This window comes from Rhineura floridana, chromosome 9 (assembly GCF_030035675.1).
Source record: "Rhineura floridana isolate rRhiFlo1 chromosome 9, rRhiFlo1.hap2, whole genome shotgun sequence".
Lineage (NCBI taxonomy): Eukaryota > Metazoa > Chordata > Lepidosauria > Squamata > Rhineuridae > Rhineura > Rhineura floridana.
Genome location: NC_084488.1, coordinates 90985272 through 90998269, shown reverse-complemented (window position 1 = coordinate 90998269; position 12998 = coordinate 90985272). Strand labels below are relative to the sequence as shown.

Genomic DNA, 12998 nt, shown 5'->3' with positions numbered 1-12998 from the left:
AGATGTCCGAGCTGGATTTCGAAAGGGAAGAGGTACCAGAAACCATACCGCATATATTGGATAATGGAACGGACTAAGGAATTTCAGAAGGAAATCACCCTGTGCTTTATGGATTACAGCAAAGCCTTTGATCATGTAGATCATGAAAAACCATGGAATGCTTTAAAAGAAATGGGGGTGCCACAGCATCTGATTGTCCTGATGCAAAACCTATACTCTAGACAAGAGGCAGGACAGAATAAGGACAGAATATGGAGAAACCAATTGGTTCCCAGTCGGAAAAGGTGTGAGACAGGTACATTTTATCACCCTATTTGTTTAATCTATAAGCAGAACATATGATACGGAAAGCGGGATTGGACCAAGATTAAGAAGGTGTGAAAATTGGAAGGAGAAATAATAATTTAAGATATGCAGACAATACCATACTACTAGCAGAAACCAGTAATGATTGCAAACGAATGCTGATGAAAGTTAAAGAGGAAAGCACAAAAGCAGGACTACAGCTGGACGTCAAAAAGACTAAAGTAATCACAACAGATTTATGTAACTTTAAAGTTGACAACGAGGACATTGAACTTGTCAAGGATTATCAATACCTTGGCACAGTCATTAACCAAAATAGAGACAATTGTCAAGAAATCGGAAGAAGGCTAGGACTGGGGAGGGCAGCTATGAGAGAACTAGAAAAGTTCCTCAAATGCTAAGGTGTATCACTGAACACTAAAGTCAGGATCATTTAGACCATGGTATTCCCGATCTCTATGTATGGATGTGAAAGTTGGACAGTGACTGTTTCTGTGTTGAAATTGCTTTTTAACATGTATTTAAACCTTTTTTTAAAAAAATGTCTTCAAAGCTGTTTAAAAAAATGTTTTTAAAGTTGTTTTGTTTTAAAGTCTATTTTTATGATGTTTTAAAAGGTTTTTAGTTCTTTTGTTTGCCGCCTTGGGCTTCTGCTGGGAGGAAGGGCAGGATATAAATCAAATAATAAATTAATAATAAACAATAAAAGAGCAGATAAGAGAAAAATCAACTCATTTGAAATGTGGTGTTGGAGGAGAGCTTTGCTCATACCATGGACTGTGAAAAAGACAAATAATTGGGTGTTAGAACAAATTAAACAAGAACTATCATTAGAAGCTAAAATTATGAAACTGAGGTTACCATACTTTGGACACACTGAGAAGACATGATTCACTAGAAAAGACAATAATGTTGGGAAAAACAGAAGGGAGTAGAAAAAGAGGAAGACCAAACAAGAGATGGATTGATTCCATAAAGGAAGCCACAGACCTGAATTTACAAGATCTGAACAGGGTGGTTCATAACAGATACTATTGGAGGTCACTGATTCATAGAGTCGCCATAAGTCATAATCGACTTGAAAGCATATAACAACAATGGATAGAGAATCAGTTCTTTTACAACCATTATTATTTGTTATATTTGTGTTGTGATTGCAGAGTTGCAATTTATAAGTTGCCAGTTGCTATCATCCTCTAACTGTGGGACTAAAGCTGTTTGCAGAGAGCAACTTTGAAGTGCCCAGCACCTTAGTGGATTAGAGGAACATTTGAACTAGCTGACCACAAAGTTCGCAAGCAAGAATAATTAGATGTTCCCTTTTGACTCAGTGGGACTTGGTTGCATTGTACTTGTTCAGTTTACTTGTGCTTTTATTTCTTTGTGGGCAATTGTTGTATTGTTCTATACAATTGTGGTTCCAACTTAATTCCATCTAAGCCCTGTAAGACTCTCACAGGATGAGGTTACATGAACTTGAGCTGACGGAAATTGGAGTCCAACAAGTTCTGGAAGGCCACAGCTTCCCCACCCTGCTTTATCTGTATTTTTTTCACTTTGGATACGTTTTTTTAAAAAATCTTCTTTCTCAGAAAGTAAAGACAATCCATGGACTAATGGCAGAGCATCCTTGAAAAATCCCCTTGGTCAAGAGTTATAATGACATATTGACAGATAAAATAAATGCCCTTCTCATTTTTAATAGCTTGTTATTTCTGTGTTATGATTGCAGGGTTGCAACTTATAAGTTGCCAGTTATTGTCATCCTCTCACTGTGGGTCTAAAGCTGGTTTTAAATTATATTTAGGGCACAGTCCACCTGTGTGGTGTAGTGGTTAAGGTGTGGGATTACAGCCTGGGAGACGAGGGTTCGAATCCACACATAGCCATGAAGCTCACTGGGTGACCTTGGGCCAGTCACTGCCTCTCAGCTTCAGAGGAAGGCAATGGTAAACCACCTCTGAATGCCGCTTACCATGAAAACCCTATTCATAGGATCAACTTGAAGGCAGTCCATTTCCATTTTTTCCACCTGGGATATATCCTGTATGAGCCCCATTGAAATAAATGCATTCTGATACATTCTGATACATGTGTGTGTCTGTGTCTACTTATATGGCTCTATCTATTATGACAATAAACAAGCACATTTACAAGTTTTTACTTTGTTTTTAAATTTTTTAAATTGTGTTTTAAATTGTTTTTTGTGTTTTAAAATTTGTATATTTGTTTTTAATGTTTTTAATTGCTGTAAACCGCCCAGAGAGCTTTGGCTATGGGGCAGTATATAAATGTAATAAATAAATACATAAATAAATAAAATGCATACTGATATTCTTGAGCTGTTTTTTAGCCAGTTGAAGACCTTGTTTCCAAAATAAAAAAAAACATATCAAGTAATCTTCTAGAGTACCGACAGTAATATGGCACTCCATTCCACTTTTGGTATTGGTATTTGGTATTGCCTGACCATTGACGGGAGACAACAGGACAAGGCACCCTTTGTCCTAAGAGCCTGTACATCACACCCAGTTGTCAAATGGTGAAGAACTCTGTTGTGTGATGGATTCAGCTGTCATCACAGTTTTAACTAGCTAGATTGTTGAAGTTTGTCCAAACCCATTCCACTAGGTTGGGGGGAAGGAATGGTTGTCTGAATCTAGCCATAGATAACGAAAAGTTCTACTCTTACACAATTGGCGACTCTCATCTTCTCCTGTTAGGCAGTCCATTTCATTGTTACAGAGGTAACTGTTTGGAATACACACATCTGAATCACAGTGGAAGCTTATCCCCTTGCATGCTGTTGGAAAGAGATCGTTCAGTATATACAAGGCAAAGTTTCATCAACAGCACAGTAGTGTAAGGCCTAAAAATATAGCAAATATATTATACATAAGACTCAGAAAACTTTTCTGCTCCTTTGCTTGTGTATTCAGATTAACTTTGCAGAGCAGTGGAAACAACTTTCCCCTCACTCTTACAGTGGCACTAGTCCCGATTCCAGTCACTTAATAGAATTGAGGAACACTGTTCAGGAGCAGGATAATTGTATGCAGTTTTCCTTCTTAAAACTGCTACTTGTGGTGTTATATTGAGCAATGCAGCCATTAAACTGACACAAAGGGATAGCAAGTGGCATTTGGTCCTGAAAGAGATGTCCTTTAAGCTTTTTCCTGACTGTATGAGAGTTCCTTACAGAGTGGCTCCCATGAGATTAGGAACTGTGTTTAAATAACCCATTCACACAGGGTTTTGCATGGAATTACCATCCTCCTGGGAGGTGGTGTACATCGATTCCCTAGGACAGTGGTGGGGAACTGGATCCTTATTTCTACTACTTCACCACCACAGGCCAACTTTGACAGGTGGGGAGGGTCACCTGTCAAAGTTCAATAGAGCTTGCTGTCAGCACTGATCAGCTGTAATCTTAAAAGCAAAACAAAAAAAGAAAATGTTTTTGAATTGGTGAGAGAGAAGTACCTTTGTACTCCCAGCCCACTCGTTTAGAGAGTTTATGCAGACTAGCAGCACCTTTTAATACTGTATACACAGTTACTGTTTCGGGCATGGGGTAATCAAGCTTAGGACAAACCAGGAGATGTCTGCAAACTGTTGCACTAAATTGAACCTTTTGCAGCATTGCTAGCATGCTTCTGAACCTATTTTATCTTTTTCTAGCTCTGAACATCTGCGGAATTGGTTTGATCAGAGACCATGGCAGAACACAAAAAGAAAGACAATCATGTCTCTCTACAAAACCCTCTCCAGAGACTTATAGAATCATAGAGTTGGAAGGGGCCTTGTAGGCCATCGAGTCCAACCCCCTGCTCACAGCAGGAAATCCACAGCTAGAGCATCTCCTGCAGATAGCTGTCCAGCCTCTGCTTGAAGACATCCAGTGAAGGGGGTCCCACCACCTCCCTAGGCAGTCGGTTCCATTGCCGAACCACCCTTACTGTCAAGAAGTTCCTTCTAATATCCAATCTGAATCTACGCTCCTGCAACTTAAAACCATTAGACCTAGTCCTACCCTCTGGGGCAGCAGAGAACAAATCTGTACTCTCCTCTATGTGACAGCCCTTCAGGTACTTAAAGAGTGCAATCATGTCACCCCTCAGCCTTCTCTTCACCAGACTGAACATGCCAAGTTCTTTCAACCTTTCCTCATAAGACTTGTTCTCCATACCGGCTATCATCCTTGTCGCCCTCTTCTGAACCCGCTTTAACTTGTCTATATCTTTCTTAAAATGAGGCGCCCAGAACTGAACGCAGTATTCCAGATGAGGCCTGACCAATGCAGAATATAGTGGGACTATTACTTCCCTCGACCTGGAAACTATAGCTCTTAAAGGTGGCATGTTACCCATTGTGTCAGAATTCATTTTTTCTGACCCACAGTTTCAGGGGTGGGGAGCCTGTGCCCTCCAGATGTTGCAGGACTCCATCTTCCATCATCCCTGACTACTGGCTGGGGCTGATGGGAGTTGGACTCAACGATCATTTGGAGGGCCATATGATCCCCATCCCTAAACGACGCTATCCGTTCAAAGAAGATTGCTAAAAATAGTTAAGTAGTGATCAAGCCTCTGGGTAGAAGCTAAAATGATGAAACTAACTAACTAGTTTGAAGAAAGATTACTTGTATCTTCCAAATGTTTGTTCTTAAATGGAGTTTAGACAGAGTGTGTTTTTAAGCATTTGTTTGGCAACCATATAGCTTTAAACCATCTTCAAGAACCATTCATGTGTACACAGCTGATAATAATAAATATAAAGAAGAAGAATTACAAACAGCATACCTCTGCAACATACTTCATCACTTAAGTCTCCACAGTCATTGATTCCATTGCATGTTTTAGAGAAAGGGATGCATTTTCTATTGACACAACGGAATTCTCTCAAAGAACATTCTGCCAAGTTGGATGAGAAACAATATTTTGGTGAAATATTCTACCGTAGTAAAGGACATGTTTAAATTCAATGGCCCAAAGGCACAATTGTCTCTGTCTAATTATTAACAAACCCAAGCAATAACAAATCCAAGGCAGCATCAAAGAAACAATAAAACAAACAGAATTAATAATATTGTCAGAAGCTGAGACCTCCCCCCGATGATAGTCTTTCCCTAGAAGGTGGGAAGCCTTCCAAATTCCCAGCTTCCAAACTCCCAGCTTCCAAACTCCCAGCTTCCAAACTCCCAGGGCTTTATAGGAATCATTTCAAGTGGGCTGGCTCTATAAATAAAGAGTATTGACTAGACAATTAAAACAGGGTCTATTTTCCTTATGTTAGCCTTTTCTTATAAAATATATTACCTTTTATATTAATAGAAAACAGAATGGATCAGAAGGAAGGATGGGTCAAAAATCCATGCAAATATAATTCATTCATTCCTCTTTTCTGCCAAAGTCCCCTCATCTTAATAATAAAGTAGACAGGCAGATATGCAGACAACTGACTGTTTACTCAAAAACAAAAAACTTTATTACAGCAGCTTATCTAAAAGCTTCTTATTCCTTCATTGAGCAGGGACTGGACCCGATGGCCTTATAGGCCCCCTCCAGCTGTACTATTCTATGATTCTAACTTTGGAGTGTTTGCTCCTGGAGCACAGAGAAGAAAGGGTCCAGTGTTTATTAAAACAGCTTCATAACCAAGTCAAAGCATTATTTAGCCCTAAGTGCCTGCAAGAAAGCTCTTTTAGCTGACTGAGTTTCCCTTACGCCTCTTTGGATCCAATATAGCTACAAACACGTCTGCTTGCTTCAACTGGATACAGGATAATCAGTCTCCTCTAAGTTCTTTCACATCATCAAAATTACAATAGTCCACAAGCACAAAAAACATAAAAACAACAGCAAGGGATTTAAAACAATTAGTAACAACAGACTGATGACAAAATGCAGCACCAGTAAATAACAGGCAGCCTATTTATCATCTACACATTTATTTTACCGGTATTTATTTATTACACTTATACCCCGACTTTCTTTCCATGATTGAAACCCAAGATGGCTTACATATGGTTCCCACACTGTCTCCCATCCAGGCACTGACCAGACCCGACCCTGTGCCTTCAGACCATTAAACTATAATCCTATGCGCACTTACTTGAGAGTAAGTCCCATTAAACTCAGTAAGGCTTCTGAGTAGACATGTATAGAACTCCACACATGCTTTACATGTGAAAATGATTAACTGTGTACATACATACACAAAATTTATTTTACCAACCTTTATGCTCTGTGTGGCACAGCACCTTAGCCACCTTCTCATTACTCCTGTTCAGTCTTTCTAAAGTACATTCAGCTAGGCTGGTTTCTATTCCTCTGCATTTTGCCCTAAGACATTCCAGGGAATGGGAGGCATCTTCTGGGTCAACAACCTCTGTGCGATCAGCCCCTCTGTGCAATGCAAGAAAGAAACACAAGAGAAATTCATATATGACTCCAGGTTCCCCTATGAGCAAAGAGAAAAAAACAGCCCACCATGTGCGCCAGGACCAGGAGTCAAGACAGCCAGAGAGAGAGAAAAGAACAATCGGAGGAATGCTTTTGTGTAGGTGATTTCATTCTGTGGACAACATTGTATAGCTGTGACTGTGTCCATATATGATGTATTTGTGGAATTTTGAGCAGACTTTTAAGTGTTTTTAAGCTTCATGGCTGTAAAACTATTTTTAATGGAACTTTCCTCCCCTCCCCTCCCCTCCCCTCCTATACCCTCTCCAAGTCTGTTCTGGAGGGTTGGGGTGGACCCCCATAATAGATTGGGGGGGAAATTGGGTGAGGAGAGGGGAAAAGTCCCATTGTGCAATTGTAAATCCTTGTGCTGACCCGACAGTAAAGACACACACACCTTTCTGCTGGCTCCACTTCTTTTTCTCAAAACAGGGGCACAATACACTAGTCAATCCCCACCCCTTGTTACTATAAAATCTGGTGGGATCAGCTTGAGTGCATTTAAAAAAAAAATCCAGCCTCCCACAGATTTTGCAACTGATTGGCAGATCAACCCATTGCCCCTCCAGGTGTGGCCAATGGAAACACTTTGCTATAGGCAACTAGTGCTACAGTAGATACAAACCTGTGCTATTATAATTGGCTTCACTGACACCAAAATGTCTTTAGAACAGTGAACAGGTAAAGTATTGGCTCATTTATGTGATAAAAGACCTTTGCCTTAATGCAGAGCCACAGCCACCCACAGCAGAGTCAATAGTGATGGGCAAACAGTCTGATTTGGTATAAATCATGCTCAGCAGCAATCCATGGGTTCACGAAAGAACTGTCCAAGTTCTCTCACCTGAGATCCTTTAACTGGAAGTTCCAAGCACTGAATCTGAGATATAGTGCATGCAAGCATCTGCTCTATGGCTAAGCTATGGCCCTGATTCTCTAAGCCAGAGGTAGCTAATGTGGTGCCTTCCACATGTTGTTAGACTATAACTCCCATCAGACCCAGCCAGCATAGGCTGGTGAGAGTTGCGATCTAACAACAGACGGAAGGCACCATGTTAGCTATCCCTGCTCTAATATACCATAAATGTACATGTACCTAAATGGTCATTCATGCTGGGGCTGATGATGGGAACTGTAGTTCAGCAACACCTAGAGGGCCAAAGGTTCCCCACCTCTGACATAAAAAAAGTTAGGACATTCTGGAATTTTGCTGATTAGTGGCACCCATCTTGAAATATCACATTTATCAGTATAAACAGCTGTCCATTCCACCCCAGACTCTTACTCTGGAAAACCAAGGTGTCTGCAGACCACATTTGCTTCATTCATACCCCATCCATTCCCACATATAGATATCTTTGGGGAGTGATTCACTTCAACTTGAACAATTCCTTCTGATGTTGCACTTTCGGACTCCAAGAAAATGTGAAAACTGGCTAGAAAAAGAAGACAAAAGTCTGCTGAGGTCTATGTCAATTCAGTTTATGTAAAACAGTTACATGGATTAAATCCATGACCGCAGAGGTGGGGAACCTCAGGCCTGAAGGTCAAATGTGGCCCTTTGGCCTCTCTGACTGGCCTTCCCCAGGCCGCACTCCTCCCCTGTCCTGTTCTATACCCTCTCTGTGCTTTTCGTTCAAATGTGTCTTTGAACTAATAATGACTCTTGCTTGCCTGCATAGAGAATGGAGAGACATATGGGTAGAAACCTCTGACTTTTGCCTGGCTGGATGCTTGGTATACAAAGGTCCCACCCATTTCTCAGGCCACATTTGCCTTTGGCCTATTGCCATGTGTCCTCCCCGGATGGTTCCCTATGAGTGAACGAGGCCCATGGGTGGAAACAGTTCTCCACCTCCGCACTACATCCATGCACCGTATCCAGGCATGTTTGGTGTAAGGGAGCATGAGGAGATAGTGAACCATTGCAGAACAGCCACTTATGTATACGAGTAAGTCCCATTGAACTCAACAGGGTGGGTTGTGGTTTTTTTGAGTAATCGGGTTGCATCCTTCCTCCATGCTTCTAACTCCACTACTAAAAAGGCTAGAATATTACTTCTTTAAAAATGAAAGTGAGTACAGTATTTAGGAAGGGCACCTGGAATATCTCATGCAGTGCCTTTACCCCATGCTTAATGCCTTATTTCTCACCTTACCGGCATATGATTTTCCAGCTGGCAAAATCACTTGAAAAATAGAATTGTGAGGAAAAGAAACATTTCCTTGAATCATTGCTAAACTTAAGTTTAATGTTGTATGCCAATGCTTTGTTTAGTTAGAAAGCCATAACAATCTGTTACTTGAAACAAAGTACTGACATTGGTATTTAAATGATCTATTTATTTTAATAAATAAATTAACACATGGAACCAGTTAATCTAAATCTGTAGGTAGTCACAAAAACAACATCCTGTATTTGAATTAACAGAATTAACCCAATTTTTGCTGCAGCTATTGCAAACTAGTAAATTTTAAAATGTATAAAAATGTATAAGTTTAATGATTGTTTAAAATGATTTAAAAAAATAAAACTGGTTATCTCAGTAACTGAAGTATTAGAAGCTTTCACTAGGAAGGAAAAAGTTGATCGTCCCTTCCTGCCTTTAAGATCATCTTTTATGATCACTGAAAGTATTATCAGAGGTTATTTCCACACCCCATAGCACTGCAGAGACTTACATTCCCACTGTTAGCTGGATATGGAAATAAAATGGAGGGAACCATTTAATATTATTCTCTCTGTAGGTGGATCCTTAAGCAGCTGAAATGGCACCACCAGGAAGTTTAGAGGAACCCCAAGGTTTGGAGAAGTACAAGAAGTCTTTTAAAAACAAACAAACCTAAGGATGGAAAATCCCCAAACTGCCCTGGCTTCTGTCATCTGAGGTGGCTGCCTTACTTTGCCTAATGATGGCTGGTCCTTGACAGGCTCATTCTGCAACTGAGTTGTATCACAAGAATTGTCATGTATAAGTTATGAAAAATCACAGGGAATTTATTCAGAGAACACTGGAATGTCACAGGCTGAGAACAATGTTCCGTGATTTAAAAAAGAGTGAAGAAAGGATGGTAGTTCCAGAGAAAAGGCTAGTGTGGACACAACCAGAATCATTGGTACAGCCAGTATTTACGTTAAAACAAACCATCATTGAATACTACTCATAGTCTGCAAGTATAATTAGCAGGTCCTGTCAATGTCAGTATACCTCTGTTTCCCATCTTTAAAGCTTGGTCTTCTACACTGATTGATTCAGAAGCAGAAAAGGAAACACAAACTGTAAACATAAAAGGAAAACATTATTTTACCTTCAGGGTTACATCTTCCTCTGTTCATAAATCTGTGTCGCACATGTTGGCATGCCAAGCTCCTTAGCTGGCAGTAATTTTGAAAAGTCTTCCTGTCAGTCGAACAAACAGAGGTGCCATTTCTTGGGCATTGGTAGGGTAGCTTACAGGAACAGAAGCCATCCACATACCTCTGCCATGGCTGGCAAAACACTTTCTCACAAGAATTCAGAGTGTAATTCTTGCTTACACATTCTTCTATCAGATATGTCTCTAGCTAGAAAAGAAATGTAATGTAATGATACAAAGAAATGTAATGATTCAGTAATGCTACACTCATTTTATTTTTTACACTTACTTCATCCACATGATAAATATATTTTAATAAGTAAATTAAAAAAACTTTAAATATTACATATAAAATGTAATTCCATCAGTAATTTTATTTAAGCTCAAGCCTTACCTTTTGTCCCAAAGTACAAAGTGATAGGCATGAAATAAACATGAGGACTGATAACGGTTTCATGATGAAGAGTGTCTGTATTTAGAAGATTTTCTTGCTCTAAAATTTCTGTTGCATTTCCCCCAGCCTTTGGATGTCTGTGCTTAATTTTTAACCAACTGCAAATATTTAAAAATAACCCCAACAGGAATTTAATGTCTTTCTTTAACTCTCCCCAACTACCTTGCTCTCATACGTTTGGGTATCTGAGCTGCACAGGGCTGTAGTGGAGCAGGAACAGGAAGGGATGAAGCACTGCCCCACTTATTTCACAACAGGGATGACTATGCCACTTTCTGGGGCACTACATGCCAATTCTCTACATGTCAAAAATGTAGGTTTTTCTCAGAGAGAAATCCACCAAATAAGCTAAGCAGAGGAAGAGGCGGTTTACATTTATTAGCAGGCATGGCTGAGGTCAAATACTTTTATTTTGAAAAAAATCCAAAATCCCTCAATGACCAACCAAAATATCACAAAATGGCAAGCAAACTTTTGAGTTTACCAGAAGTCTTAATCAGGCTGAAAGTTAAAGCAAAGTGAAGGGAGGGGTGGGGAGAGGGGGGGAGCTCTTTTGGTTTGTTGTTGTTATGTGCCTCCAAGTCGACTGCGACTTATGGCGACCCTATAAATCAGCGACCTCCAAGAGCATCTGTCATGAACCACCCTGTTCAGATCTTGTAAGTTCAGGTCTGTGGCTTCCTTTATGGAATCAATCCATCTCTTGTTTGGCCTTCCTCTTTTTCTACTCCCTTCTGTTTTTCCCACCATTATTATCTTTTCTAATGAATCATGTCTTCTCATGATGTGTCCAAAGTATGATAACCTCAGTTTCATAATTTTAGCTTCTAATGATAGTTCTTGTTTAATTTGTTCTAACAACCAATTATTTGTCTTTCTCACAGTCCATGGTATGTGCAAAGCTCTCCTCCAACACCACATTTCAAATGAGGTGATTTTTCTCTTATCCACTTTTTTCACTGTCCAACTTTCACATCCATACATAGAGATTGGAAATACTATGGTCTGAATGATCCTGACTTTAGTGTTCAGTGATACATCTTTGCATTTGAGGACCTTTTCTAGTTCTGTCACAGCTGCCCTCGCCAGTACTAACCTTCTTCTGATTTCTTGACTATTGGTATTGAAGCCATACTTGTCAAATAATTGGTCAAAAGTTACTTTTGTTGTATAGCTTTAGAAAGGGCATAGCTATGAGGGTTATCACAAAAAGCTTCAGTGGTGGAGCATCTTGGGTTGACTTTCTCCTGGTCAAATTTGGGTTACTCTGCATGTCATCTGAAATAACAAAGTCTGCTTGGGAAACAAATAGCAAAGGTTATTGGGAAGGAGCCATAGCTCACTGGCAGAACACAGGCTTTGCATACAGAAATTCCTATGTTCAATTTCTGGTATGTTCAGGCAAGGTTGGGATAGACTCCAGTCTGAAATTCTGGAGAGCCACTGCCAATCACACCATACTTGGAAGTGAACCAGTGGTCTGAGTCAATGTAAGACAGCTTCCTGTCCTAAAGGCTACTGTTCGAAATTATACTTACAAAATCCATTATTACTGAATCAAAGATGATGAGAAACATACAGAGACTGATGAGGAAAAAAACAGAGATTTCACTGAGAATAATCACAAGTGATGAGCCAAATGCATTGAAACAAAAATGTTCTGGACCAATCGCTGAACATCTATCTATCTATCTATCTATCTATCTATCTATCTATCTATCTATCTATCTATCTATCTATCTATCTATCTATCTATCTATCTATCTGTCTGTCTGTCTGTCTGTCTGTCTGTCTGTCTGTCTGTCTGTCTGTCTGTCTGTCTGTCTGTCTGTCTGTCTGTCTGTCTGTCTGTCTGTCTGTTCTAAATACTTTTGTAATGAGAAACTCTTCAGTCTGGACAAGGTAAACAAGAGAAAAAGCATCACAAAGTCACTTGTCTCCATTAGTGGAAACAAGATTCTTTAGCCAAAATCTAGTAAGAATATTTAAGCAAAATTAAAGGACATAGAAAAAAGAAAAACAGTTTACTCTTGGAGATAGAAAGATTGACGTTTCAGAAATCAAAGAAGAAGGTTGGCAAAGGTCAACATTCAAAGAATGTATTAGCAAGGAACAAAACTAGACATAACACAAGAAAGGAGTCCAAGGGTAAGAGTAAAAGAGAAAACAGGCTCCAAGGCGTAAATCATTGGAATTTAAGGCTGCAGTCCTAATCTCACTTACCCCATTGAATTCAGTTGGACTTACTTCTGAGTCACCATGGTTAGCATTGCACTGTAAGTTCACATTCAAAATACAAAGCAGCTGGAAGCTAGATGTGGCAGAAATAAATGAATTATGAGATTTAACTGTGGGTACTTCCAGGCAGCTGCTATTTTCAAGTGGGATTCAATTGCATACCATCAAATTCGGGTTGC

The 12998-nt window shown here is 39.7% G+C and overlaps 1 protein-coding gene across 4 annotated transcripts in view; it reads right to left on the bottom strand.

The window, feature by feature from the left end:
- The window catches only part of LOC133364546 (group XIIA secretory phospholipase A2), a 31029-nt gene extending 20262 nt beyond the window's left edge, over window positions 1-10767 (bottom strand). For 2 of the 4 annotated variants that reach the window (XR_009757976.1, XM_061585403.1), the window contains exons 1-6: window positions 10522-10767; window positions 10080-10335; window positions 8056-8206; window positions 6544-6713; window positions 5109-5219; window positions 2999-3109 (exon numbers count right to left, since the gene is read on the bottom strand). Coding sequence is in view for 3 of the 4 variants with exons in the window: in XM_061585403.1 (XP_061441387.1) it covers window positions 2999-3109; window positions 5109-5219; window positions 6544-6713; window positions 8056-8206; window positions 10080-10335; window positions 10522-10584 (862 nt within the window). In the remaining variant the exon portion in view is untranslated. Of the gene's footprint in view, window positions 1-2998; window positions 3110-5108; window positions 5220-6543; window positions 6714-8055; window positions 8207-10079; window positions 10336-10521 lie in introns of those variants that run through there. The other 2 variants (XM_061585404.1, XM_061585406.1) reach the window with 2 other exon arrangements.
- Between the last annotated feature and the right edge of the window lie 2231 nt (window positions 10768-12998).